We start from the raw sequence: 24,091 nt of genomic DNA on the forward strand, positions 1-24,091 counted from the left end.
TTTCTTAAATGGCTATGCACTGTATGTATGTAATTTTACAGCCCTGATTTAAAACACACTTTAATTTTTGCTAATATCTTGTTCAACTTTATTTGTTTGGCTTTCTTTTTCCGATTTTGTTTTTAAATATTGATACTCATGCTCATCAACATTTTGGATATGTAAAATACATTAAATAGGTTGGGAAACAACTGCTTATTGAATGTTTACGAATAACAGCAACCACCTAGTTAGGAATACACGATTTATAATTCATTATATTTAATATAGCTACGGCTTATGCGAAAATCGGTAATATTTACAAATACTCTACACGCGTACAACTGACAGTTTTGTAAAAACAAAGCACTCGCTTGGGAACGAAGTCACTTCGAATAAATAAATAAAATATATTTATAAATAGGTGAAAATTACATTTGGAAATTTGGCTAATGAGAGAGTTTTACACTAACTAAGCTGTATTTGTATCTCATATTTACACGTAACAGTAACACATAATTTAGATTCCATACTTCAAATAAATACATCGAAATATTACAAGAATACCAGCGAATACGAAAAGCCCGATTGGCCTTTCTTTTTGCAATACTTATGTCTGTAGGAGATGGTTTGCTTTAGGTAATAATACTTAGTTTATAGTACAATTAGCTATCTGCGATTTTGATTCTACATTCCGCCGGCTCGCTCTCGCTCCCAAGAATGCCACAACCCAAAAATCTCTCCGAGTTACATTCTTATCTATGAGATATGGTACACATTTGGTTTTTGATCCATGACAGTCTTGTAGCGAGCTTGCGATTTTGTTGTGTTCTCATGCTTCTGTAGCTTTTGCTTTCCGTTTGTTCTTTAAACTTATGGTGGCGGCACACGCTGCACTGGGATTGTCTCAGGTTGAGTTTTGGTTTCTGGGATGGGTCCCCCCCTCCGGCTGCTTTCTGTCCTTCAGGAGGAGGAGTGGCGCTCCGGCGTGGAGACCGTCTTCTGGTAGCAATTCAGATTGGCCGACATCCGGCCGAAGGCGGCTGCCATGCGGTTGGGCAGCCTGCTGAGGTGCTCCTGAAGATTGGAGGATCTGGAGGAAGTGGCAGCCGATGGAGCTGACGGAGCCGACGCTGTGGTGACCTGCTGCAGTTGGGCCACCACCTCGGCGTGCTGCACATAGGAGACCCGGATGTTGACCCCCTCGTCGTCGTCCTCGTCCACCTCGCTGCCGCTCTCCACGTCCTCGTAGTAGGTGAAGCCCACGCCCACCTGCTGCTCCTCCCGCTATACATCGCCATAGTACGGCACCGGGGTGTTCTGGTCGATGGGCTTGACGCGCAGCTTCTGCTTGTAGTGGTACTCCTTGAGGTAGCTCTTCAGCCGACCAGGCAGCTCCATCTGGTTGATCCCATCGTAGCTGGTGTTGGACACAATGGTCGCCCGGGACAGCTGCTGCAGGGAGAAGGTCTGCCTTCTGTGGAGGGGTATCGTCAGGCAGGGCTCGAAGAACATCACGCAGGCGGGGTCCTTGTAGTGCTCCAAAAGTCCTGTCACCGTGGGCGCCGTGAACACACACGGATCGTGGCAGTCGAAGCTGTGGAGACGAATGGGTATTTAGTTAGTCACCGTTTTGCTTTCAAGGTGATGATGGAATGACGGAATGAGTTTGGAAATATGTTTTAAAGTTTCAAGTCTTAAGAAGTTGAAAAAAAAAATATTGGATCTACATTAAGTTATTTCTTCAAGTTTAGCATTTTAAATTTAAGTATACCCATCATAAGCAGTGACGACTAGAAAATCATTAATTCGAATTTCCCAGAAATTGTATATCATATTTGATGCACTCATGCATGTCGACTTCGTATTCCGAGAACTCCGTGGAGATAAGGACGAGTGCTCACCTGAACTTGTGACCGCTCTGCTCGATGCGGGCGTGCAGTGACCTGCCGTACTTGCGGAATGTGACCGAGAAGAGGAACTCCTCCTGGGCGGAGTCGCGCAGCAGGAACGTGCCCTCCGGCTTGCCTTCGAGCAGGTGCTCCGCCTCGTAGCGGTCCATCTTGCCCCAGTAGAAGCTGCTGTTCGTGATCTTCTCCAGATCGGGAACCAGGCAGTGCATGAAGTCGATTTGCGAGTGCACGGTCATGTTGCGGGCTCCGATTCCGGCATGGCCGCCTGCCACTACGGCGGGGGCGACCGAGGCCAGGGGGCGTGGCTGAGGCGGAGTCTGGGGCGAATGGGGAGCGGGCTCGGTTACCACAGTTACACGGCCGCCGTTGGGCGACTCAACTACGAAGCGCGGCGATGTAATCCGAATGATGACCTGATGATGGTGATGGCTCGCGTCCGGAACGGCGACGGAATTGCGCTTCCTCTGACTCTGCATACGGTGCTGGGAACTCCCATACGATGTGCCCAGCGTGGGCGGTGTGGAGCGGCGGTCTGCCGGCCGGGATTTCCTCGGAGCCGTCGCCACCGCACCACCGGCATCCTTCTTATTGCCCACGGAACTGCTGCTCGGCAGCATGTCCCTCAATCCTCGGAAGGCGTCGCGGCACTTGCACTTGCAGCACCGCCGCTTCGTGGATGCGGACGTGGATGTGGATGTGGATGCGGATCCGGAGGCGGAGGATGTTGCTGCGCCCATTGATAGTGCTTTACTGCTGCGACTGCGGCAGCAACTGTTGCTATTATTGCTTCTGGAAACTGTTTTTCGGAGAACAGAATTTATTAGTAATTTGATTCACTTAAATTTGATGAGACTAGGTCGGCTTCTCTTTTATTTTGGTCTGTCGTGCACAGTGAAAAATTCCGTATGTACAAAATTCCCCGCGATAAACCACACACATTTCGGGGAATTCACTGACCTTACATGAAAGGGCAAATGCCAATGCTTCACTTTACAAAGCTACTTTTGGTGATTAATTCGAAATCATATCGGTTCAGATTGTTTTGGTTGGACATAAAGGCTGCTTGGTTTTGTACACACTTCATAAAGGGTGAGAAATTCGCGTATCTTTTATCACGCGACTTTAAGGTTTGACATGATGTCACTACTGGATTGGATTTCACCACGCGGTTAAATATTCGAAATCACCCCAAATCGTATTCTCTGCTGCAAAATAGGCGTAGTTTTCACTAATACTTCGTAATTAATATTTGATTTTTCACTGTGCACTTTCCAGCTTGCGGAGAACGCCTTCTCACACACTTCGACTTTTGCCCACCTTGCTTGCTGCTGTGTTGCGTTCCCGCCGACAACATATTGCTGACTGGCAGCGACTCGAGCACTTCGCAATACTCGACGACTTCGGCCTCGTGGTTGTGGTGGATGTTGCTGCGGCTGTTGCTGCGACTGTTACTGCGACGCCGACGCAGCAGCGACTCATCCAGGTCGTCATCGTCGGCGACGTCGCCGTGGCCGTCGTGCAGTTGTAACGTACTTATCGCAGCGCCGACGCTTCCCGCTAAATTGTTGTTATTCACGGGCTGTCGCTCGGTTTTTGGCGCTTCCGCCGAACTGCCAGCAGTTCGATTTGTCACCACGCCCACTTCCCCATGGCCGCCCTCCAGCGTCACATTCACAATCTGGCCATTTGCATTCAGCGAGTCCGCAGACAGGGAGGCGGCGTCGATGGCACCACCTTCGCAGTGGCGCTGCTGCTCCTCCTGCTCCGCCAACATTTCCACCTGACCACCGGCGGCGGCTACCGAATTGCCATTCTCCATTTTGGCCAGCTGGATTTTGATGATGATCTGACGTACTTCCGCCGGCGATGTAGCGGCTGTGGCCTCCGTGAGGATCTCTTCCACCTGCAGCTCCTCCTCGTCCAGTCCGATCGTCTCTACTAGTGCTGCAGATTGCCTGGTGCTCGAGCTGGCGGGCGGATCACTCTTTTCCTGGCTATTGGCGCGTGCTGAGAACTTGCTAAGGTGATGACCCATTGGAAGCTCGAGATGGGGCAAAGTCCTTGTTTGCGTGGACTTCTGGTGGCTTTCTGGAATGGAGGAAAGGGAGGAGTGGTTATACACTCTGTTTACATTACCAATCGAACATTTAATGCTTATTGCTAGCATATTGATTATACATTTGCTTATACATTTTGAACATTTTGTGGGAATTGACACTAAAATACATACTTCAAACAGTAATTATTACATTGGGTAAGAGAAGATCCCGCCGTTAATTTCGAGTTAGTTATTGACTAGCTCAGTTAGCATGTTTCGATTTCGTTAATATTTGCTGTCAGCGCATTTCGCAAGATCCAGAAATAGCCAGGGTCCGAGTGGAACGAGTTTTGCCCAGTTTCCCCAGCGGCGTGCGAAGTGTCTTGACCTACGGCAAAGAGCCAATCCACTTGGTGGGGCTTCACCAGTGCATTAATTAGCCACTTGGTCAGGCGGAGAAGTTGCCCAGTGGCAAAAGGGACTCCCTCCATCGCCGGTCAAATGGGCAATTAACTGCCGCCACTGTCTAACTATTCTGAATAATGGTCTTCCCCCCAGCTGATCTTCTGTGCCACAGAGCATATATATCTCCCCCCCACGAACTGACTCATCCCCGGAGGGATCTGCGGGATATGGAGATCTGGGGGATCTTGTTGATCTGGGTGATCTCGTCATGCAGATGAGGACAATAAACAACGGCATTCCAATCCCACGCATCAGTTAGTGCTCCCACGAAGAGCAAGTACAATCGCACATTTGCTCACCAACGAAATCGTAATGGGCTCATCCTATTTTTAGAAACCTGCCCATGGAGAGTCGATGAATCAATGTGGAAGGCGAGTACACACGACGCAATGCATATGAGTGGCTTAAATCGCATATGAGTGGCTTGTAGGTCAAGTTGCCCTCATTATCTCCAGAAAGCACACATTCACTGTTAAATTCTACTTAATTCGTGGGCACGTCATTTCGTCTCTCCGGCAAATGGGCTTTCCGCCGGGTAACTGAATTCGCACTGTCAAATCCTTATCGCACCCGAATCACCAGGATGAGTCACTGAGTTCCAAAGTTGGGCCATTTACGGCTTGGGAGCCAAGGTACATGTGAGGAGCATTGGTTGGACTATTTACTGACTCATCCGTAAGTGGTAGGAATTCTTGGTAGTTACTTGAAAGTCGGAAACACGGCGATGAGTACGAGAATGAGTATGTCACTGCTGTTGCTCAGCCGAATTCTGCAGGTGGCTTTTCCCTCAGTGGCGAAATAATTGGATCACCGATTGGCGCCCTCTGATTGATCGATGGTGATCCGCGATGAGGGGTAGGTAAAAATAATTGAATGTACTTAACTTGACATTATTGGTTCGCATCAAGATAAGAGTGGAATTTTATTCTTAGAACTCACAACTGACTTGAACACATTCTGAATTCTCTGGATTCAAGAGCCACTAGAACAGACTAGAATTCATATTTTAATGATCCGAGAAGATAATATTCTGCGCAACAATCAATTGCAAATTCAGGGGAATATGAGATTGCCTTAAATAGAAATCAGACATATGTACATTTGTATTTTTTATTATTCCTCCAGCTCGTGTTATCTGATCGATATTTAAAGTCTGCCAAGCACGCACTCCCCCTTGAAATACACCTTATTTTGACCATAAACTCAGTATTCGCGCTAATGATTAAGATCGCGGTGTTTATGTGAACTTAATCAAGATTGTTTATCGCAGCGATGAACTAAACATTACCAAAATTTCCAGGACTTGGGCGGAAAGAATGATTATCAATTCCGGGAATCCTGCGCGGCAATTCAGTGGCGAGTTTTGCAGAATTCCCTCGCCCATATAATTCGACTTGATTTGGGTGGGCCGTCAATGGGGAATTCGCTGGAACGATGATTGCAGACGAGCGGAGCGTCTATCACTTCAAACTTATCGAATGTCGTTCGACCTCCGCTGATATGAAGCCTGAGCGATTTCCGTGGAATTCCCTTGTGTTAATCACCTAACGAGTGTCGCCTAACGAGGGTATCCACATATGTGCATACATATATGTACTTAGGTACATATGAACGTACAGTCATATGTGAGCGCCTAATCAAACATAAAGGGAGACCTTGTTGAACAACAATTCAAGCAATTAACAGCGCATATATTCTCACAACTTTTCCCAAAAATGCAAGGGAAAATATTGAAGTTGCTTCCCGGAAATGCGACCCCCGCAAGCGGGAAACAGTCAAAAATTGCAGCTTTTTAACGAGAATCGAGGAATTATAAATGAAGTGTTTTAGCCGGAAAACGATATGGCGATACGGCCCCAGTTAACGTCCAAATTATAGGGTGTCCAATGGCTCATAATGCCCCAGCGATTCAATTTGTATGCACCGTTGGCTCTCTAACGGTAACGGTAATTCGCACACTTATAGATACGTACTACAAACAACAGTAGATACTTTTTCACTTTTCATGCACGACTCCATGCCGCACGTGCCACAGGCAATTTATCGCATTCAAATCGTACGATTGGATCAGGTGAGTGAGTAATCAATACATTCTGGCCAAAGCTAACGTTTGTTTGACACGATCGTTCGCATTAACCGCAGATAATTATTATCATTCATTTTCCCCAACAGAGAGACTCAGCGACTACAGCAACCTTTGCTGTGTATTTACGACTATGATGAAATACAAAAAGAGTGACTTGAACTCAAGATTCAACTTCAGATTCCAAGAGACCCGCATGAGACGGCAGCCAGCTAACAAAATTTTCAATGGAAATACAAAACTGAAACGGCAGATCAACTGAACTCGGGTCGGGCAGGAGGGACTGGATCCGCTTGGACAGCTGCACTGAGACAATAAGCGGGTTCCCAATTTTAGCTATAGATACCTAAAAAAATCGAATCACTTTGGAATTATAGGAATGGGAGACGATGCATCCAACCACTATTGAAATCGTAATGAAGTATTAGATTAACTTGAAAGAAACTCTTTAGATTCTCAAAAGTAAGCCCATGCAAAAGAATTCTTTTTCTCTCTGTGCACCTCGAGGGTATCCGTAGGTAGGACAGGCGTTCCATGAGTCACTCACACAATGAGTAGCAGCAGGCTGTCCGAGGTACCGAATCGCGGGGCAAGCTGCACACAACGCCGTGCATTTCGAGGGCTCGTCGAGCTGAACTTTTCCCTACCTTCCTTTTCTTTACTTCTTACATTTTAGTTTTTAGTTTTTACTTTTATTTCTCCTTCCCTCCCCTCCTGTCAGTTGCCACGCGGGGCCAGCAGGCAGCTGAAGTCTTTCTGCGCCGTTGCAGACAATGCGAAATTTCGTCAGAAATCCAAATGCGGATAATGATCTAATACATAACTTGTTCGGGGTAAAAATGTTGATAAATGTTGCCGGCCAGAGACGGATGGCGATGGGCGAAAGAAAGCCAACAACACCGAGTGGTTTGAATGTTTCAATGTTTGAATGGCTAATAAGGGACTCCTAATGAACGGGGGATTCACCCCTCAGAAATGTTGTGAAAAATGTGCAGAATCGAAGAGAAGATACATATGTAGAAACACAAATGTGAAGCAGAAAAGTAAATTTATTTGCATTTATTAACGATTTATAGGCAACGGTATCTCTAAAAATAGTCAGACCCAATATACATAAATACGAAACAAGGTTTGCGCTCAAGCCGAATGAATGGATTAAGGCAAATGTAGATTAATTTAAAATTGTGAAGCAAGTCATTCGGACAGCTTGAAACAGAGAGGGGAATCACAAGCCTACAACTTAAGAAGTGAATATTCAAATATCTATGTACATAAGCACTGAAAAGGGGCTGGGTAACAATAAAGAACTCATACAAGAATTGCCAATTTGTACTGTACCCGTTACTGGGATTTTTTCTTTGCAAGTCCAAACAATTCAAATCCAATACTATTCGTAAGTGAATATTTTTGTACATGGACCGCGCCCGTCGTCAAGGCCCGTTATTAAAAAACCATTTGGAGAGCCCGGCACTCGAAATGAGTTTTTGTAACCTTCCCAGCCAACTTGGCCAACAACAATTCAGTCATGGCTTAGCTGGCTGTCCCACTGTAGGTATTATGTTTTACGCAGAAATTGTCACAACAATGCAGCAAAAGCAACAGCAACAGCAACAGCGGCTAAGAGCAGCACGAATTGCGGTCAACGGGGCGTATGGGGGACGCGATGTGGGCAAGTGCAAAAGTGAGCCACACAAAGCAACAAAAGGAGCCGATATCAGGAATCAAACAAGCAGCTGAATACTCTATAGAATGACTGCACTACTAGATGAAGGATGAACTTGATTCTTTAAAAAGTTAGGTCAGTCAATATTATACATAGATGGTGAGTACAGAGAAATGTAATATTATATAAAATAATTGCACTGCTGCAGTAAAGTTATTAACTGAGACTATTTATTTGCAGTAAGCCCAGTAACGTGCTAACCAGATGATCACGAAGTTGGCATAGGTTTAAAACAAAATAAATATTTTATTATATGTGCATACTGCGAGACTTGTGAAGAACTAAGCAGACCCTGTTGCCAAGTGAAGGAATCCCGCGATGAGAAGAGACCTCAACAACAATGAAAAAGCCAGCGACTCGACTGAGAAGCGAAAAATCCGCGGGGTGGAGGCGTAGGATTTTAAAGCGAATTCAATTACTTTTGGTTGCTGCCGACATCGCTTCTTATATTTTGTATTTCTCTTTTTGTTTCCATTTTTGCCATTTTGCTTTGCATTTACTGGGAATTCGCAAATGAAGTTCGCTCGAAAATAAAATCACATGCAAAGCGGAGCAGTAAAGTGCCAACGAAACTGGAGTGGGGCAAATTGGGGGTATGGGGGTTCGGTTTGGGACTGGGGGATCCGGGGGTCTTGGGAAAGTGTATTTCGTTCGTTTTGATATATTTTTTCGCAGGAAAATTGAAATGAGATTTATTACGCTCCGGGCACTCGGATTCGAGATTTGTCCATTCATTGCGCCGCGGGTCGAAAGTGATAAATAAACAAACGCCTCTCATCATCAAGGCGATGCGGCATTCAATATGTATGTAGGATATATGAATGTTTGGAACTTTAATTAGCGATTCCAGCAAAATCGCTCGCACACGGGCTAAACAAAGTTCGTGACTGATTGTGTTCGACGGGGTCTTGAGGGGCCTAGTGGTACAATAGCTCCATTGACGTAGGAGCACACTTTGTTTATATTACGTTTACGCCCGAATCTGTTATCTCGCTCGCCTCCCTTATCGCGAGGGGTGAGGGGTGGGGTTGATTATCTAGGCCCGAAAACGATAATAACGAAAATAATAATATTAACATTTAATGTGAAGAGAGGCGATTTCTTGGAAATTCGCACACAGCGGACTCACAGCGCTCCATTATAAATCCATCGCACTCACCACACTCACACTCACACTCACTCATTCACTCATATGGGCGGAAAAATTCCTGGAAAATATGCACACGGTACTCACATGCCGGTGAAGTCATGGAGTTTCTGGATGTGTGGTTCTATGTGTGTGCGGTTTTCTGATTAAACGAAAGCACTAACGAAAATTCAACTTAATTCGCTCCAGGTCCGGGTTAAGCCCGAACCTATCTAGTTCTTTTCCGCTGTTTCCCAGATACATTTGAGCCGCAGGTTCTCCTTTTGTCTGCGTTGAGCCGAAGTTACGACCATGGACTCCTGAACTTTGGTTACGGAAACAGTAACGGAACACCAGCTACCTGAATACATATTGTATTTACATACATACGAGTATTCGAGGATTGTGATATCACAATCGTATTATCACGAATGATGTCTCACAAATACGGTGGAATCATGACTAGCTCGGACAACAAATTCTGAGCTTATCACGCAGATTGTTGATTGTTTGGCCGAACTTACATAGCTAAAACCACTAGTAATAAAGGGTACTAAGGGAATAGTTTAAGGTATTTAGAACAGTTAATTATTTATGACTTCTTATTTTGAGCTCAAGGGAGTAAGAGCAATGAAATATGTATCTTTCGACCCGTTACTAATTTGAATGATGATGATAAGCTCAAGCACTCCTTCGCTTTTAAAAGGCATTACCTACCCCAAGTTAATAGAAACGTGACTGCGGTTCTGCTGCCATTTGTAAATTAATTAATAGAAAACTGTTTAGATTTACCAGCTTGAAGCTTTGAACGGAGTTCTTAACTGAATACCTGTGGACAAGTTACGCGGCCTTTTATAAACCGATAGATTAAACACAAATATTTCTACAAACTTGTGAGGCTTTAAATATAGCGATTACGATATCAGCTATCTCAAGTATTAAATCGACCTTTGCCAATAAGTAGTCAGCGCACACTCCATACAAATTCATTGATAAATTACTACGAACCGCGAAATAAACACTAGCCATATATGTATGTACTATATACATATGTACATATGTATGAAGATACGATTATTCAACTCGCAAACAAATTCGCTTATCAACAGAAACGCTTGCAAAGTGGAAACGAAACGGAATTCTAAGAACAATCAAAAGCATTTCGTTGGCTTTTCCAGGGAAAAGCAAATACATATGTAGGTAAGCACGGCAGGCGGGGTAAGTGGGCGGTGAGGGGGTGAAGGCTGACATGCGCCGAGATAACGATAAGGATAAGGAGGGGGAAAGAACCAACTGGGGGGTAAGGTCAAGGCATTAGAAATTATTATTATTATTATTGGCCAAGCAAAGAAGCATGCTGCTAATGTCGCCGCTCAGGGATTTCAGACTTTTGATTTCGAGACGCGCTTATCAAACAGAAACATTAGCATAAGCCACACTTGAACTCGTTTTGGGTTTTAGTTGGTTTTTCAAACCATGTTCGGCTTAGCTGCCAATGGGTTACTATGGGAATTGAGAAATATTAATATATTCCATAGGCTTCCAACTGGCATATATGTACATCTGTATGTATATACTGGATTACCCAATGTATCTTCAGTTAAACAGAAAATAACTTCTTCGCTTTCTATATAGTTTTTAGTTTTTCTGGATAGTCGTGCCAATTACTGTGCAACTGCAGTAGGTTCGATGTAATTGCTATTCAACGGAAACAAGCCAAGTTAGAACTACGGATAATCTACTTAATAGATAAGTTCAGTGCGGTGTAACCGAGATTATGTGAACATACAAATACAAATATGTATTTATGTATATATTCTGGGGAATCTGATCTGCTGAAGTATTTCGAAGTTAATTGAGCACTCTTGTGACCTTATAACTGTAAAAAGAAACATATATGTACGTGTCCGATTTTCTATGGATTGCAGTTCCCTGTAAATCATCCCCATATGGAGAACCCCTTGGTTCCCTTTGTGAACCCACTCGAGATCCACTCACACACTCACAATTGAGTGTTTTGCCCACATTTCACTTTTGGCATTGCGTTTCAATTGAACAAATTCACGCGAACAATTAACAATAACCAACAACAAATTTCCGACGAAAATCTCATCGAAATATAAGGGAAAACAAATAACAATGGGATGAAAGAGAGATACAGAGATGGTGGGTGGAGGTGCGAGAAAGAGGCCAACACTCTACCTATGATTGGTGTGCGAAAGAGATGGAGAAGACTTTTTGGTTGCTGCCCAGACAATTTGGCATTTTTTCGCAAGATCGCTATATGCCTCTCCCTCTAGGCAGCTGCTGTCCCGCTCCAACACTCACACTGCACTTATCCTGTGTTCGAGAAACCATTTCACGGGAAAAGCTATTAAAAAAATTGAAAACGCTCTCAAGTTTAATACGAAAATTCAAGGAAATGAGCGGAAGAAGATGGTAAAAGCGGGTTTTTACCAAGAATAATCAAAAAGTGCACACACACACATATACATACATGCACAGGCACACGGAGAGAAACGAGCGCAGACAACAACAACTTGACGCATTACAAACCAAGTTAATAACACCTTTTCCTCCGAAGGGTACAACTACGACTACAACAACAACAACAACAGGAGGTGGAGGAGGAGGAGGCGGAGGACCGCTGTTCCCAAGTTCCCCTACCAACCTTCCTCTCCTCCCTCCCTCCATCACTCTTCCGAACCCATTGTTGTTGTACGGCTTCGGCCGAATTCAGCCGCTACACCTTTACATTCATACACCTTTAGCAAGAAGCCATGGCCAACAACGGGGCCCAGCAACAACAACCACTTTGCTGTAGGCCATAGCAGCAGCAACCAGGCCTCGATCTCGATATTGGTAGTGGTGCGGCTGGGAGAGCAGTGCAGGTACAGTGAAGCCTCACTGCGGACCAATTGGCCGGATACAATATAAGTTCGCTTTCTCAAAAGTTAACTGCAGTCAATGTTTAGATATGTAAAAATATATAAGGTATATTATTTCTATTTTTGAGATGTCACACAGATTAAGTTACACTTTTATCTGGGCGACTTTTACATACATATATCGTTATCATATGTAGGCCGCTCTAGATAAGTGTAATAGTCCAAAACATCAAGTATTGAGGCAACTGACTTGTTTTGAAGACATAAACCGATTTCCAATCAACTATAAAAAAAAGACTCTATTAACTAAGATATGTACATAAGTTGGCTTATTACAAGAAGCGTGACAATCCAACGATACAACATAGCATAAAGATACTTTTCCCGAAGTAAGTGAAAACTATTTCCGACAATTTTCCCCAGTTACTTAAAGAAGTCGCCGACTTCGAGCGCCAAGCACAACATGGGCTAGTCAATACGAGTTCCGACAGTTCATGTAATCAGGGATATTCGATATGGTTATGTTTGTCGTGGGAAAACACAGAGGGGAATGTGAGTAAGTGGTTGCATTTTGCGGGTGCGTGCGCCCCAGCGAGGCTTCACTGTATCCGCATCTGCTCGTGCGCTTGCATCTGCATCTGTGTTCGTATCTTGCGGCGCTGTGTGCGTTTCAGTTTCGAGTCTGTGTGAGGGCCAGCTTCATTTCAGTTTCAGCTTGGCTTGCGGTGTTAAATGTTTGCAGCAGCATTTTTCATTCAATAGCCCGAACAGCAAGAACAACAACAACGGCAGCTGGCTGCCAACATCATCACACAAGCGCGCGCACACACACACACACAGCCGCACGAACCACTCCGAGTGCTCGCGTGTGTGTGTGTGAGAGTCCGCTTGTGTATCTGTGAGAGTGAGTGCGAGTACGAGTATCTTTGTATCTGCTGGTTCGCCTGGGCTGTCTGTCACTTCTCAGAAATCGGTCTAAATTAGAAAATGCGTTTCTGGGAATTTCGTATCGCTCTTTTGGGCCCACGGAGCTCAGCGAACGTATAAAAAGTGTATATATTGTAAATATATATTGTAGCCGTGCGCCCGCGATTCCCCTTACGCCCAGTTCGCGGAATACTGCGCCTTTCCCCAATAAATTTATCAATGGCATTTGCAAATATTATATAGCAAACTGGGCAACTATTTATTTTGCTTACTAATTTATGCAAACAGCGAGCGATTCACGGAATTCCAACCACCACAAAAAGCCAAACACCTCAGACACTGTTAATTTACCTCTATTTCGATCTGCTGGCTCTTTTTTGGGTTCGGTGTGCTCGTTACTTTTGGCTAGTTGGCAATTTGGCTAAACCGTAGTTTAAGCATATTTTAGTTTTGCTTCAGAAGGTATGTATTTCACGTTATTTCACGTTATCTCTTTCGTCGGGTGACACAGACACACTCACTCGCGAACACTAATTGCACTTTTCGATCTGCGATGGCACTGCACGCATTCCACTCGACAGTGTGCACTTCTTTCCACTAACTTGTGCAATTTCTCTCGACGAAACGAAACCACGCACGAATACGAAGAAGTATCGCTTCCCCGAAAAGTATCTGTATCTTTCGCTCTGCGTCCGCTTCGTTCCGCTTCTCCAGTGTGACTGCCGACGGAATCGCAATCGATACTGCGACCCACTAAAAAAATACTGAAATACTAGTATACTAAAAAATAGTACTAGTAATAGTAAACTTTTCCGATGCTTAATTATTGTCTGTAGGCTTGTCACATCTTTCTGAAAATTGCTAAGCCGCCAATACTGCCTAGAGTTTACAGTCCGGCATTTTCTATCGCCTTTAGTTTTAGCGCAATAACCAGGGCTCCTAAGCACAGCAAACCATTTAAGTTTTACGAAAGAGTTGGCAGCCCTCCTCAACAGCCACAATCAGCAGGAAACAAAAACAAAATTGTTTGGTAAAATGCCTTTCGATTCGGATGCGCATGACAAGCTGCTGATCACCTCCATAAAGCAGGAGTATAAATGCAGGCCGAATAGTGAGTTTTCAGAGCACACTGATAACTTAGTTGGAGTAAAACTAGACATATTTAAATTCTTCTGTTTTAGCAAAAGTTTTGTGGCAAATGTGTGATACCCAGCTATGCTAACTCCTTTTTTTATTTACTTATCGTTTCATTAGGATGAATATTATTCATCAATTTCGACGGGAGTATTGTTTTCACACCAGCACCAAGATTTTCGTGTGCTAGCTAAGATTTAAGGTGTAGAGCGTCTGTCCTTGGCAAACTGGACACTCCAGGAGACGCTCCTCAATTTCGATGTCGTCCATCAATATCTGAACAGAGGTCTCCTTCGCTCAAGTTCCTGTAGTAGATTGTGTGCCTCTGCCTCGCATACACATCTTCGAAGGATTTACCTACAGACTACCACTCCCAACCTGCTGGTATGCACCGACACGGCGATCGAGCAAATTGTAGGAGGAGGAGGACAACTTCCCGAAGACGTCTTGCCAGGTCGAGGTGTACGCTGCCATCATAGTTTGCCAAAATGGGGCTTGGACAAAATCTGAAAAATTAACCGGTTAATTCCATGAGAGGCTAATACTAAAAGAGTTACTTTATAAACACTTACGATCCGAATAAATTTAAATGTAAATTTATAAATTTATACGAGAATTTTGCACTTTGGTGCTGGTCAGTGTTGTTGAAATGCTGTGCTTCTTCTTTCATATCAGTCCGCCAAATGGCGTAAATTTGTAAGAATCGTGTTCTTCATCATCTACATCATCATTTTGCACTTGCACTTTCACTTGAGGGGTAAATGGGATTGAAAAAAAAGATTTGTCGTTTTAATCAATTATAATCGATCTGGTATTTTTATTGTTCTTATCATTGATTACATCTTCTTACATTTTGGATTATATTATAAATAAATTCTTCTATTATTAACATTATTAATTAGAATTGGACGGACATCAGTAATAATTATTCTTTTTCTTATTACAAGTTCAATTTTATTATTTTATTATATACAATTACAATTACAACTACAACTACATTTACAATACCCTTATTTCGTATATTTAATTTTATCTTATTTTTTACAACATTTCGGATAATATTCAATTTGTGTTATGCCTATGCGATTCCATTATTATTATTATAATTTAAACAGCTGCAGTTGTTTAAGAGAAAATCAAATCACAGAAGAGCATCAATTTTGCAATTCTCGCGAAAAAATAGAGCGCTTGTGTTTCTCTCTTCGGAAATAGTGGGACCAGCAGGTGCGTAGCTAGGCTAAGTGCGGTCACTGTATTGCTGCGAAAGGTGGAGAAACTGGAAAATTTTAGAATTTCAAAATACTGGTACTTCCTTGCTAGTACGGACTCCAACCCAACGCATCCTTAGAAATCAGGATGGCGACGCCGCACTTGCTTGGAAATGAGGATGGCAAGGCCACCATCCCCTAGAAATCAGGATGGCAGCGCCGCACTTGCTTAGAAATTACGAAACTAGGCGAAATACTGAAAAAGTTTGTACAAAACAATAACGATATATTTTCAGCCTTGTTTCTGCAACTTTAAGCCGTTAAAAGTTATATTTTCTGCGATGCGCACTTTTGAAGAGTTTTCAGTGCGAGCTCGTCTCAAAATTTCACTTAATGCTGTTTTAACAAAATTTCAGCACATAAACTATTTAAAGCTACGAATGCCGACTACAGAAACGTATTACTACGTGCAAATCCACAGTCCGAAATTACGAAAGCAACCAACCAAAAAACCTATCCCAAGTTTGGAGCTTATTACACTCAAAACTACAAATTTCACCGTGACAAAGGAATACTTTTATTGCACAATTACACTTAATAAATCTGTTGTCTAGTATTTGCCGCTCATTAATCAGCAAACATTTTTTCATTTTCACAACCAGGTCTTACCAGCACGCTCTCATAGGTACTCAGGATAGCCGAACACGTTAATACTCTTTAATTTATTAAAAAATAACCTCATTTCCTCGTTGCTTAAAGAAGAGAAGTGTTATTATTATTTACAATTGTAGAATTTATGAAGAAATATAATAGCTTCTTAATATAGATTTCAAGAAGTTTACTACTGCGATTACTTTCCCATGTTTTAGGTGAAAGTGAGGCTAACACCATGATACCTTTACAAGGGTATAACTCGCTGAGATCTTATCGAGAAGCAAACAAAAACAAGTGAGCCGGTGGCAATACGCGGCGTGGGAGTTCCCTTTGCAAAGGTTCGGCATGGCAACTGTGGGACAGCTGACGAGGATCGCGGATGTGGAAGAGCTCAAGGATCTGCAGAAACTGTATCTGAAGGATTGGCCCAGCCACTGCGTCGCCTACTTCTGGCTGGACAATTACTTGAGATGGCTTCACCAGAACCCGACCCTGAAGCACCTGGAGTTCTACACTTTGGACAATGACTACCGCAGCGATGGACTGTTTATACTGGTCGTAAGTGCCTTGCGAACTCAGAAGTAATCCCATTGATAACTTGCCATCGCAGCATCGGTATCAGCTGTTCTTCAGTAACCTAAGCAGACAAAAGTCGGGCTTGGAAGTTGCGCTGAAACACTTGGATTGGTCGGGAGGTTTCAAGGTCAGTGCCATCCACGAGACCCACCACAAGATCTACAAGCAGCTGGCACTGGACCTCAGGCTCCACATGGATCGGGAAATGAACACCATAATGTATATCCTGACCCGTGAGGAGGCTGCGAGATTGCAGGTCAAGTGCCCGGAGGGTTATTATCTGGACCGAGTGCGACTGGAACACGCAGATCTGATCAACGATCTTTGGTCAGCTCGTCATCCTGGTTCCCTGAAGCTCATTCAGATGCTTATAGCGCATAATACCAACGTGGGATTGTTTGAGAAGGAGTCGGGCTCTTTATGTGCTTGGTGCTTGAGGTGAGGAAAACGAAGTAACTTTGGAATTGTGTGCTAAATTGGTTTCCTTAACCCCGTCTTACAGGCTGCAAAGTGGATTCCTCGGAGCTCTAGAAGTGCTACCAGCCCACCAACGTCGTGGCCTGGGACAAGTAGTAGCCGCCGCCATTTCCAAAGCCATTGCAGCCGATCTTCAGCAGGATATCACGGCCCTGGTCAATATGAACAACAGAGCTGCCTGTCGAGTGTTCGAGAAACTCGGCTTCAGGTTGATCCAGGGCGAACACTACTACTGGAGCATGATTAGGCCAGCAGAAGGTGGCCAGATTTCGTGGCCCTGCGGGGAATAGAGCCAGGCACAAAAAAGAGCGGAGAACCAGGCTTTGAGAACAACGCTTAGTTACTTACCAATAAATTGTTTTTACTTCTGTAGTTGTGAGCGTTGCAAAGTTGCATCATTCATTCTTAGGGAGTAAGAGACTTTTAATAGATAAATTATTCTTTATACAAGGTACAGATGATGCTTGAGAAGCTGCACTTCATCACGCACTTTCGTTCGGTTATTCGATCGGAAAGGCTGTTTCGCTTGAGGAAACAGTGCAGTCAGCTGAAAGCTTGTGCATCGCCAGCTAATTGTTTTCGCAATTCCCCATTCCTGAGTCGATTACCACAGCCACACGGCAAATGATTCAGATCACACTCGAGCCAAAAGGCTTCCAGATATCTTGATCCAGCAGGGATTGGCCCAGACAGCAAATAGAGATACTGAAAGGTCTACAGCGGCTAATATGGAAAACAATCTAGAACTATATAGTACCCTGCTATCTCAGTGTATAAATGGAGTCACTGTCTAGTTGCCGGGGATCAGTTTCCGAAATGGATCGTCTGCAGCAGGTCGGCATTCAGCAGTTGGGGGATCTGAAGCGGGTTTTCACCCAGGAATGGCCCAAATACTGCAAGGAGTACTATTGCCTGGACACTTTTCTGGAGCTCCATAAGAAGGACGATCAACTAAAGGAAGTGCAAGTGTATGCCCTTCCCAATCTGGAACTCGGATTATTCGTGATTGTGGTATGAATGCGACAGATTGTTCCTAAACTTGTGCGGACTTTTTATATCTTTGGTTTTGTGCGGATCATTTAGGATCACTATCAGATATTTCTTGGCTTCCTGGAGGCTGAAGAGTCGGAACGCCTTCTCAAGGAGTCCTTACTGAAATTTAGCCTCTATGGAGGCGAACAATTCGCCTCAATGCCAAAAAGGTATTTCAATGTGGCCAACGACATTATTCAAGCGAACAATCTGAAACTGGACCTGGACAGTACAACCCTTTCCCTGGTCTTAAGCAAGGAGGAAGCCCTGCTCTTCCAAGTTGAGTAAGTTCAGAAAGATATATCTATCTATATAGAGAGCAAGTGGCTCAAAACGCACTTAAACTTTTGCAGACCTCCGGCTGGGTTCACCCTTAAGCCTGTGGATGTAGAGGATGCTCAAGTGATCAACGATCAGTGGGAATGGAGTGAGCCGGACTCCCTTGCCCTGGTCCACCGCCAAATTCAGTATGACACCAGTGTGGGCTTGTACACGAAGGAAACCAAAGAGCTCGTGGCCTGGTGCATTAGGTAAACTTCTACACTAATTAATTAAATGAATTAATCATCACTATCACTTGACAGGGCTTCAGATGGCTTACTGGCAGTCCTTCAGGTGAAGTCGTCCTACAAGCGCCGAGGCTTCGGCCAGCTGATTGTGAAGGAGTTTTCCAGACAGGAGGCTCTGCTGGGACGGGATACAATCACCGAAGTTGTTCCCGAGAACAAGGCATCCTTGGGCCTGTTCACCAAACTAGGCTTCAAAGTCATCGACCAGTGTCACTGGCTGATCACGGAGTCCCCAAGGGGGGATTCATAAGATTAAGGGCTTTTTGCCTGTAAATCTTTTTTTTTGTAGATTTAAATCATTAAAGATAATGCGTTTCCGCAGCTGGCAAACAATATACGGGCTAGTCATAAAAAACCGCATAAGAGAATCTAACGACGTTAAGAGATCTAATTAAAGAGAAACACACCAGCTGCTTGATTTAGTTTTAGTCACCAAACAGCAAATAGCAAAAGCCATTCAAACTCTGTTGCTTGGAGGGGAAGATTGTTCCACTCGACCAAAATGGGTACTCGATTAGAAGTTATTGGATTGAAAGACATCCAGCAGTTCCAACAGCTCTACAAGCAGAACTGGCCGAAGTATTGCCAGGAATACTACTGCCTTGATAACTTCGTGTCATTCCTGAAAAAACAACCCCACATGAGGAACATTCAGATGTACACATTGGATACAAAACAAGCCAGAGACGAAGGTCTTTTTGTCATAGTGGTGAGTACTACATACATGTAAAGGTTGTTTTTTTCCCGTTCAAAAAGTTTACTAAGAGAGGCGACCCTCTCTTAGGATCGCTATCAACTATTTGTAGGTTGCTTGACCAACACAAACGGCCTTGTTAGATCAGCTTTGGAATTATTGGACTGGTCGACGGGTCTGAAATGCAGTTCAATACCCTCCAGACACATTGATGCCCTGGATGGTCTGGTTGAGTCTAAGAGGTTGGAGCTGGTATTCAGGGATTACACGAATTTGTATTTTATGAAAGCTGAGGACGCTCTCAAGCTGAAAGTTGAGTAAGAGACAATAATCTGTTTAACAGAATGAGTTATGATTATGATTATGATCCTCATCTCCATCGCAGACCACCAGATGGATTTGTTCTAAGGCCCCTGAGCGTGGCAGACGCTCCTTTGGTGAACGACGAGTGGCCCAACCATCATGTGGGATCTTTGTTCTTCATAGAAAGACAGATTCGCCTGTGCGTCAGTGTAGGATTGTACCAGGAGGACACCCAAGAACTAGTTGCCTGGTGCATCAGGTGAGACAAATAAATTTCTGTAAAGACCCATTATCTATGTAAAAATCTTTAGGTTGCAAGGCGGCTACTTGGGCGCCCTGCAGGTGAAAGCTTTACACAAACGTCGAGGATTCGGCAGTGTAGTGACGAGGGAAATCGCATACCGCCTAGCCGCTGAGGGTCACGATGTAATGGCCCTCGTGGGCCCCTTGAATAAGCCCTCATCCGAGATGTTCAGCAAACTTGGCTTCCAGGTCATCGACCAGTGCCTTTGGCTAAGGACCGAACCCACCAGGGGCGAGTTCACCTGGCCCGAGGGCGAGTAGTTGGTGTTTAAATGTCTGTATTAAAATATTACGACTTTTGGTTGTATATGAATACAAGTTTGGTATAAAAATATGCCGAGGCATTTTGCTTTGCTTATTTTAAAACTCTAATCGTCTGAGCAATCCCTGGCAGCGATCTTCTAATTGAAGGGGACTAAACTGGATAGTCGAATCCTCTGTCAGAATCCGGGTGATCTTCCTTAAGCACTCGAGATCGTATTGCACGTGATAATCATTCATTACGTAGCTATCGAACAGTAAAAATTTGGTGGCTACGGTTGCTTCTGCCAATCGGCGAGCGGCTATAAACTCCAGGAGTTCTATAAAATCGAGGTAGTTGATACCAAAGCTGGCCCTCAGCATTGTCTGGCAGTGGGCCTCAAAGTTATCCATTTGCTGGCAGTCGGAGATCTCATTGCAAACGGCCTTCAGGTTGTTCTTAAGGTTCTGCCAGACCAAGGCTATATTGCAGGCATTGAACCAGTTGTGATTGACGGATATGGTGTCCGTAAGGTTCCACACCTGATGAAACCATCCACTGGGCACGAAAACAGCTTCATTGGCGCGCTGATTAATGGTGTAATATCGGACGTGGTGCTCATCCAGCATTTTCTCGTCTATGCTAAAGGGCAGGTTTCCCAAGCGATCGTTCAGTTTGAGTTCTTCTCCCGGCGGCATTATCAGCCACTTCTTAAGGCCCACTATATTGGTGGACCAACTGAAGGAGCCAAACACATCCGCATGATAGGAGGTCCTGGAATGGAACGTGATTTAGTATGAGAAACCCAGGAAAGATGTGGAAATAGACCATGAGTTCTTGGGCCCCATATAGACGAATCGGTAGTCGTCCTTCCCCTGCTGAATCAGCTGTTCGTTTAGCCAGTCGGAGGAAAAGTATTTAGGCACCTTGTAGAAGTTATAGTCCGGCATTTGGGCGGCCAGATGCCAGTCCTTGAGGTAGAGATTGTCCCCGCTCGCGGGAACCACATTACTATTCACTTCCGCCGACGTCCACGCTGTCCGATTGGATGACTGATTTTCGATGCCACTCCTCCATTTCGCCAGGTAGTCGTGGAAGTTGAGCTCCAGCTTGGTGTGACTGTTGAAGTACGACGAATTGCAATCGGCAACTGGAACCGGGCAATCGCTGATCTTGGTTTTGAGGTAGTCAAAGTTGATGGAAGATGCACTCGCATTGGAGTTGAGATCCCGCGACTCCTGGTCCCGCACTCCCGCCACAGTCCAGTTCTGGCACTCCCAGTCGTTGGAGACGTCCGCTATAACGACCGGGATATTCTTGTGCATGAAGCGCCAGAAAAAATCGTTATAGTCTAGTCCAGAACAGCGCTCGATGTGCTCGGGCAGCTGGGCGTCACTTTCGCCGATTTCCTCGGGCTGCAACTGGAGAAGGACATCCCCATCCCGCTCCTCTGACGCCATTCGATCTGGCAGTGGGTCTCTGGGGCGCTCAAATCCTCAATCATGCACTGGCTGTTCCCTTTTGAGTTCCTTGTGAAAAATTCCAAAACGATATTTTGTTGTGATTTTTGTGTGTGACCATCGCCACCAAAAAACATATGGCTGCGGTATTATATCAATGTGACCGTTCGCTGGTGGTCTTTTTAACCGATAGTTATAGTATTTTTGATTTTTATTTGCGAATACCAAAATCGAATTAAATACTAACGCAGTTGGCCGCGAAAATTCAAAATACGGCATTGTAAGCTTAACCTGTCCAGTTCCAGCAATAAAACAAGAATTTTCTTTAATTGGTTTTATATTTACTGCAGTTGGTTTGCCTTTAGAGTTTTATTCGCTAATCATTTTACCATTTTCAAGTTTTTAACTACAATTTGGTTTTACATATGCGTGTCTGAGATTGAGTGTTTGCTTTTGTTTAATTTCCAACTGAGGGAAGATCAAATAAGTGTAAAGACATTTGGAGAATCGAACTGTAGTGTATATATGCATGTTTTTCTATTCTAGTTCGGTTTTATTCCTAGGTCTAAGCATATTCGTATATGTATAAACTTTACAGATATTTATTTTCGACCTTCCAGGCCAGACTTATAGCTATGTGATTACCAACAAATCTGCTCATCAGACCAGTACACCAGTACAATAATACGCTTGAATCGTTCGCTAGAAAACTATATAATGACCATACAAATTAGCGTATAGGTAAAAATGCTATATACACATACAAAGTCGTACAAAACGTAACAGTAGATTCTCATGCTAATAATCTTTATAAAGGTGTTTACAATTTATTATTCGGTTTCGGTTTAGAAAATGTACAATTATTGATTTTGTCTTGGGTTCGTTTTTTTTTCGGTTTTTCGCTTTTTGCTTGCAATATGTTGTAGTTAAGTATGTATAATTTGTTTACTTAGGCTACTTTTTCGCATTTTTCTATATTTTCAAGTTGTGTTTTCTTTTTGTTCAGAAGGTACAGAGAGACTGACTGAGAGATCTATGTATCTGTGTGGTAGGTGAAAAGGAATATAGTATGTATGTATGTACTATATGCTGGAAAACTTCTATATCAATATAAATTGTTCCTATACGTATTCTCCACGGAATTTATGTACAATGATCGTGCAGCAGGCAGTGCCACGCCTACACTTTGCTTACGAACTAATTTAGTATTTATTACGCTATTTATTCTTTCAGTTTTGACGCCCCAAAACTGCTTAAAAATTTAACTAAACATTTCATTTACGTCTGCTCCCACTGAATCTAAAGTATTCAATTATTTTACTCATTATTTATAAGTGTATGCTTTCCCACTCATAAGTATTCGCATTGGATCAAATGCTAAATGAAATACTTTCGCTAATTAAATATCTTAGTTTAATACATGCTTGATATGTAGTTTTCATGTAAATTATTGGAATAATTGAAGTTTCACAGAAGAGAAGTGAAGTGTTTGTTGGTCCAGTTGGAGATGAGCTAACAAAGTCTGGTTTCTATATGGATTCGAGGTAGAAAATAACTTAGTTTTACATAAATTTTGTGTGGGCCTCTGGTGCAATTTAAAAGTAGGTGTGTTTTTCCTTGGCAGTCTGTAGATTGTCTCAAAATGAAAAGAAATTCGATTAGATTACCAGGGCGAATGGGAAGATATTTCCGTAGCCAAATAATCAGGCATTTACATATTTATGTATCCTAAAAATATATATTTAAACCTTATACGAATCGTAATTATTTATATCGTTAGTTAAGTTTATATTTTTTAAGTTTGCTACATAGGTTTATTTACTATACATCTGAAGCAGGAGTTCCATCGCTTTTCCCTACGAGTTCGGTGACTTTCGGGGACTTCCCCGGCATTTCTGGTACAACCTCATTGTCCTTGGGTCCGGTGCCCAATTAGCTGGATGTACAATTGTAGGGGTCGTCCGTGCGGAAGTTCGGATGATCCTCAAAGGGTTTCACGCCCGCCGCCTTTTTGTCATCCCTCAGCTTTTCCACCTGCTGCATGACTCTGAGAAAGTTGCCGCCAGCCAGCTTGGTGAGCTCATCAATTGTCCAGCCGCCTCCAAGAAGTTCAGCAAATAGAGTCGGATATGAAGACACATCCTCCAGTCCTTTGGGGGTACTAAAATCAGATTTGGGTATCTCAATACATTAGCTCTTTTCGTCGGAAATGAGTATAAATTGAATTAAAATAACGCTTCCTCCCTCCGTAGAGCACATATTTCGGAAAATTTCTACGCACAATTAAATTTAATTTTC

At 43.6% G+C, this 24,091-nt stretch overlaps 6 protein-coding genes across 8 annotated transcripts in view; 3 read left to right on the plus strand and 3 right to left on the minus strand.

Annotated features, from left to right (window-relative positions):
• Window positions 1-111: 111 nt before the first annotated feature.
• LOC6529557 (pneumococcal serine-rich repeat protein) lies at window positions 112-13,865 on the minus strand. Its single transcript, XM_002090518.3, has 4 exons — window positions 13,494-13,865; window positions 3,210-3,980; window positions 1,884-2,688; window positions 112-1,576 (listed from the first exon to the last, which is right to left on the minus strand). The coding sequence occupies exons 2-4, from the start codon at window positions 3,925-3,927 to the stop codon at window positions 1,267-1,269; spliced, it is 1,833 nt and encodes a 610-aa protein (XP_002090554.3). The 5' UTR covers window positions 3,928-3,980; window positions 13,494-13,865; the 3' UTR covers window positions 112-1,266.
• Window positions 13,866-16,267: 2,402 nt separating this feature from the next.
• LOC6529558 lies at window positions 16,268-17,563 on the plus strand. The gene is made up of 3 exons (XM_002090519.4): window positions 16,268-16,696; window positions 16,749-17,152; window positions 17,217-17,563. The coding sequence occupies exons 1-3, from the start codon at window positions 16,484-16,486 to the stop codon at window positions 17,479-17,481; spliced, it is 882 nt and encodes a 293-aa protein (XP_002090555.1). The 5' UTR covers window positions 16,268-16,483; the 3' UTR covers window positions 17,482-17,563.
• Window positions 17,564-17,988: 425 nt separating this feature from the next.
• Window positions 17,989-19,205, plus strand: LOC6529559. The gene is made up of 4 exons (XM_002090520.4): window positions 17,989-18,202; window positions 18,275-18,507; window positions 18,577-18,753; window positions 18,808-19,205. Exons 1-4 carry the CDS (start codon window positions 18,008-18,010, stop codon window positions 19,040-19,042), a joined length of 840 nt encoding a protein of 279 aa, XP_002090556.3. The 5' UTR covers window positions 17,989-18,007; the 3' UTR covers window positions 19,043-19,205.
• A 63-nt stretch (window positions 19,206-19,268) lies between these two features.
• Window positions 19,269-20,426, plus strand: LOC6529560. Its single transcript, XM_002090521.4, has 4 exons — window positions 19,269-19,501; window positions 19,577-19,803; window positions 19,872-20,048; window positions 20,101-20,426. The coding sequence occupies exons 1-4, from the start codon at window positions 19,295-19,297 to the stop codon at window positions 20,351-20,353; spliced, it is 864 nt and encodes a 287-aa protein (XP_002090557.1). The 5' UTR covers window positions 19,269-19,294; the 3' UTR covers window positions 20,354-20,426.
• LOC6529561 (2-oxoglutarate and iron-dependent oxygenase JMJD4 homolog) lies at window positions 20,354-21,921 on the minus strand. Its single transcript, XM_002090522.4, has 2 exons — window positions 21,162-21,921; window positions 20,354-21,107 (listed from the first exon to the last, which is right to left on the minus strand). The coding sequence occupies exons 1-2, from the start codon at window positions 21,791-21,793 to the stop codon at window positions 20,453-20,455; spliced, it is 1,287 nt and encodes a 428-aa protein (XP_002090558.1). The 5' UTR covers window positions 21,794-21,921; the 3' UTR covers window positions 20,354-20,452.
• A 191-nt stretch (window positions 21,922-22,112) lies between these two features.
• The window catches only part of LOC6529563, a 124,424-nt gene continuing 122,445 nt past the window's right edge, over window positions 22,113-24,091 (minus strand). For all 3 annotated transcript variants that reach the window (XM_039373189.1, XM_015196616.2, XM_039373188.1), the window contains one exon: window positions 22,113-23,954. In XM_039373189.1, the coding sequence (XP_039229123.1) occupies window positions 23,726-23,954 (229 nt within the window). In that variant the 3' untranslated portion in view covers window positions 22,113-23,725. The remainder of the gene's footprint in view (window positions 23,955-24,091) is intronic.

This window comes from Drosophila yakuba, chromosome 2R, assembly GCF_016746365.2.
Source record: "Drosophila yakuba strain Tai18E2 chromosome 2R, Prin_Dyak_Tai18E2_2.1, whole genome shotgun sequence".
Taxonomy (NCBI): Eukaryota; Metazoa; Arthropoda; class Insecta; order Diptera; family Drosophilidae; genus Drosophila; species Drosophila yakuba.